Source organism: Stylophora pistillata, chromosome 9 (genome assembly GCF_964205215.1).
Source record: "Stylophora pistillata chromosome 9, jaStyPist1.2, whole genome shotgun sequence".
Classification (NCBI taxonomy): domain Eukaryota; kingdom Metazoa; phylum Cnidaria; class Anthozoa; order Scleractinia; family Pocilloporidae; genus Stylophora; species Stylophora pistillata.
The window spans coordinates 8,385,238-8,389,857 of NC_142527.1; the positions used below are offsets into that span (position 1 = coordinate 8,385,238).

The following is a 4,620-nucleotide window of genomic DNA, read 5'->3' on the forward strand; positions in this document are numbered from 1 at the left end:
TGTTTTAAAGGGGCACAACTCTTTTTCTCTATCTTTGCAGGACAGCACTTGTTTTCGTTTAACATTTTGCGTGGACAACTAATTCATGGCCTGCCCGAATCGATCCCCTCGATGACGTTTTCCGACCTTTTAACCCTGTGTTAGCCGAGCCAGTGCTTTTAATGTTTCTTACAAGAATAGTCAATTTTAAAAGAAGATTAGCGATTCTTGAAACTCAAAGCTTAGTGATTTAACTGTTATTTATTTCACACATGTAAAACAAATAAAACATTACCGGAATACCCTTCTGTCTAACATCTTCTGTCAAATAGTTGTATTGCAAATAACCACAAACATTTCCCACTTGCCCATTCATTCATGGCTTTTTTTTTGTTTTTAAATTAGACCGTACCGTGTTGTTCGAAAACACAAACGTTAAAACGGGTAGTTTCAATTTGACACATCTGAAGCTGTGGTTTAAGTCAATGTCGTTAGTCCTCGGAAAGGGAAAATCATTAGGGATATTTTCAAAGTTCTATTCGCAATTTTTTTTTTATTTTGCTTGAAACCAACTGCAAGTAAAAGTTATATTAAAATTTGGAAATGTTTTCCTTCAGTACGCCCATTGTAAGACGCCGATGTCGAACTTTATCAACTTATACCCTGCAAGTAATACCAATTTCATAAGTTTTATACGTACCTTAATGAGTATCACATACGTGACAGTTTAAGTTGTTCTAATCAACATGGTGCAACTTTTTGAAATCATTTCTACCAAAATAGTCCGATATTTGTAAGGACAAAACAAGTGATTACTGAATACTGTCTCCATGACAATGACGTTTTAACGTGTTATTATTACAATCATTTTCTTTAAGTTCTGCTTCGATTGTTTTTGTTGTTGTTGTTGTTGTTGTTGTTATTTTTATCATTCAATAATTTCAAAGTTTGGAAACGAACAGAGTTCAATCTTCCCCTTCCTCTGTTTGATCAACGTGGGCGTATACTGTCTGGGACTCCTCTTTGACAAGCTTGGCGTAGTTTTCCCGGGAGTGGACGAGATCTGCGTACACAAGACCGTGGTAGGGAGGGGGCATCTAGATCAAACATTAAACAAATAGTGATCCTGAATAACGATAGCAACGTAGTAGCGAGTAAGAAAAAAAAAAAAAAAACAGACAAACAAACAAAAAATAAATGATATGATCAGAATATGATAAGATGACCCTGTCAGTTGTGTCTTATTTTGCTTTTGATCAAGATTTTATTTTATTTTGTTTCATTTACCTCAGGTAATCTTGAGGTAAATCTCTGCGTTCTAATTTGGTTCTAACTTGGTCTGTACTTTACCGTTCACTGTACGAACCGTTTCCTGACGGTGACGGTCATAATCCGTGTATTTTGGTTACGAAAGCCGGAAAAAATCAAATTAAACGAGTTTTGCCGCATAGTAAACAATTCATTAACGCCACTTTCTCGAGTCGTACTGGGGGATTATGGCCCTTAGTTGTACGGTGTTTTTGTTTTTGCTCGGTGCGTAATCCCACACAGGATAATATTCCTAGTATGACCCTCACGCTTGGTTAGTAAGAAGTATAACTTAAGTATTTTTCAGAGGATACTCAAAAGTTTGTCCAGTTACCGTGCTCCAGCAAGCTGCACACACGACTATCATCTTTATATATTATGAATCGAGGAATTAAATTTATCAAGATCGTTTTCTTAAGTAAAACAGCGCTGAAGTTCGTAGTAACAGGTAATCATGAAGACAATTCTTGCTGGGGTAGGTGAAATATTTTACCTGTGGCGGTTTCTCCTTTATCTTTGTCTTGTCAACAACTGCATACAAGTAGTCTGTATCCTTGTAAGTCTTGGGTGTCTCACTCATGGCGGCCCTTCTATTGACTTCGAGCCCTATGGAGGACGCCCGGCTACCAGGTGACCCACTAGTTCCTTCCCGAGGGTGATTCGGAAGTTTTTTTCGGGCGCTTGCTTCATCAGAACTGGCTCTGCCTTTTCTTTGTTAGTGAACAACAGCGTAAAGATAATCGTTGTTTCCTTCTTTCTCATCGCAGAAACTGCTTGGCTGCTCTATTTCTTTTTTATCGCTCAACACTAGTGTGTTTCTTCGTTCTCTATCCTGAATATCTGAACACCCCTCACTTAATGACCTCGACTTTCGAAGAGTCTCATCAATGTTATCATACTCGCACTCTTATTGGCAGCCAGTCACTGTTTCGTAGGTGGCCATTTCAGATTCCATTCGTAAAAGGGTTAAGTCAACAGTAAGCTCAGTGGAGCTGTGTGTTTGTTGAGCAAGCACAGGGTCGAATGATGTCTGCTCAGAGCTCAAAGACTTGTCGTATATGCATCTGACACGATCTTGGCCTAAACATCATCTATGAGAAAAGAAATTAGAAATGTATTTTTCTGAATACTGTTTTCTTGGCTCAGCAGTCTAATAATTAATTGCTCAGCCTTTGTTACATCAGTTCAAGTTATCACTGTACTGGACGTCCTGTTTCTGCTAAATCTAATCAGTTCCGACCATATGTTAATATAAAAAACTAGCTTTTTTGAGGAGGGTCATGACACGCAAAGATTACCACCGTGGGTATCTACAACTTTAGAACGATTTTTCGTTGTGGAGGGGACATGTGACACCCAGCCAAAACGACATGCTTAAGTGCATTTCATTCCCCTCTCCATTTGATAAATTTGCTGCTTTGCTTATTTCTCCTTTTGGATTCAAATGCTGTAATAGCTTCCGGTACAGTGGTTTCGTTAATATAACTGAGAGTCGGAAAGCGAACCTTTTCTTCCAATATGCCTATTACACATAATGAGAAAACAAAGATAGAAATGTGGTTAAAATAAATCAATAATCAAGCGTCAACTTACTAATGTAATATCATTTTCACAGTAATTCCCAAACATCGAGTCACCAGTTAATTTTCACCATTGTCGTTATTGTTAGCGTTGACAGGAAAGGAAAAAAATAGGAAAGGTAAGTCTTCTATTTTTCAAGCATTGCCCAAAAAATGAACAATACAATAATGCGTGGCAAACTGCTGCAATTATTTGAAATACATGTACAGGACTGTGATGGAGATGCTATGTACAGGTTGTTATAATTATGCGCAGTTGGTTGATGATATTTATCACTTAGGTAAACAGTAAAGGGAATGACAAATATATAAAGACAGATGAAAAGGTTAGAGTATTCTCCAAGAGAAAGAAAAAGCTTCACGAGGAACAATTGAGAGCACAATGCAGGGCACTTAGTGTTTACCGCGGCTCCGATGTCTTCGAAAGAAAATTAATCCAAAAGCGATTACAAGGATCAGGATGAAAATGGCCAGTAGCACCACTATTATTACAACCACGTTAGGGCTGCTGGTATGTACATCGTCTGTCAAGAAATATTCAGTGACTGTATTCCCAAACGTAATCCCTTTATAGATATATACATAAAAGGCTGTTTCAGATAAGACATGGAGCCAAAAGATTCGACACAACGCTCAAAAAATGATATGACTCTATTTATCTTAGCTCAAGTTATGCCATTTCTTTGCCTTCCCCTGCATCTTAGTTTGAATTTTTTCCCTTTTTTTTCGGAAGAGGTGGAAGCTAGTAATATTTAAAGGCATAGACATATGTTATCTTAAATCTTTCTAAACGGTGATAATTGACTTACACTGGGATTTAAAACCTTCAGTAGAATGATCAAATGTGGGTTTGTGTTTTAGGGCCGACGATGGTTTGCTTGAATGGTGTTCTAAGTGAGTCCCCGTCGTAGTTGTGGGTGATTGTTGAAACCGAACAGTTTCCGATGCCTGGGATTTATAAGTTGGTTTTAAAGGAAAACATCAAATAAACTTGGGTTAGTGATTCGCTGTTAGCATTTTCAATATAAATTCAGTCTTTCACTCAACCGTAGAGATTAAAAAAATACTCTAAATTCAGTTTGATGATGATGGTGATGATGTTTGTGGTAAATGTTTATCTTTTATTATGGTTTCTTTGTTCCTTTTGTATATAACTACAAGTATAAATGTAGATATAAGGAGCTTTTGGGCGTTTCGCGGAGTAAGTCGTGGGAAGTTAGGGCACTTTATTTCTTTTAAACCTACATTCAACATTCATTGATTCACATGATCATTTAGACGTATTTGTTGGATGAGTCATGCCCACACTAACCTGGTTTGTTGGAGGTTGTCACCTTTGAAGATTGTTTTGATTTGGAGAGTAATAAGAAAATTCACGAATAGATGAAGTGCGATGATTGCCTGTCAATCATATAAGGAAAGCGTAGAGAGGTACAAATATATCTTTAGGAGGTGAACGAATAATACATTATAAGTAAACGATCCAGCATGACTCAGGTTTATCTAATATCTGCACTATGTCACAATAGGATTTCAAACATTCTTTAGAAAGATGAAAAGTGGGTCCGTGTTTTATGGTGGATAGTAGTGAACTTGAATAGAACATTTTCTGGGTAGTGACGCACTTGTTGTTGATTTTCTGACCCGTGAAGATGTCGATGCCTGAGATTCATCATTCATTCCTTAGGACCAACATGAAACCAAAGTTAGTGACTCACTACTAGTATTCTTACAATAAAATTTAAAAAATACG

General features: G+C 37.3%; 1 protein-coding gene across 1 annotated transcript; it reads right to left on the reverse strand.

Annotated features, from left to right (window-relative positions):
- Window positions 1–649: 649 nt before the first annotated feature.
- On the reverse strand, window positions 650–2,993 carry LOC148723071 (uncharacterized). Its single transcript, XM_088734036.1, has 3 exons — window positions 2,881–2,993; window positions 1,781–2,378; window positions 650–1,076 (listed from the first exon to the last, which is right to left on the reverse strand). Exons 2-3 carry the CDS (start codon window positions 1,865–1,867, stop codon window positions 945–947), a joined length of 219 nt encoding a protein of 72 aa, XP_088590162.1. The 5' UTR covers window positions 1,868–2,378; window positions 2,881–2,993; the 3' UTR covers window positions 650–944.
- Window positions 2,994–4,620: the final 1,627 nt, after the last annotated feature.

Bases quoted from the DNA above. Each gene is read 5' to 3' on its own strand.
- LOC148723071 (XM_088734036.1), bottom strand. From the start codon at position 1,867: ATGAGTGAGACACCCAAGACTTACAAGGATACAGACTACTTGTATGCA. The intron at 1,077-1,780 runs GTAAAATATTTC...TGTTTGATCTAG, and splicing joins TAAAGGAGAAACCGCCACAG to ATGCCCCCTCCCTACCACGG.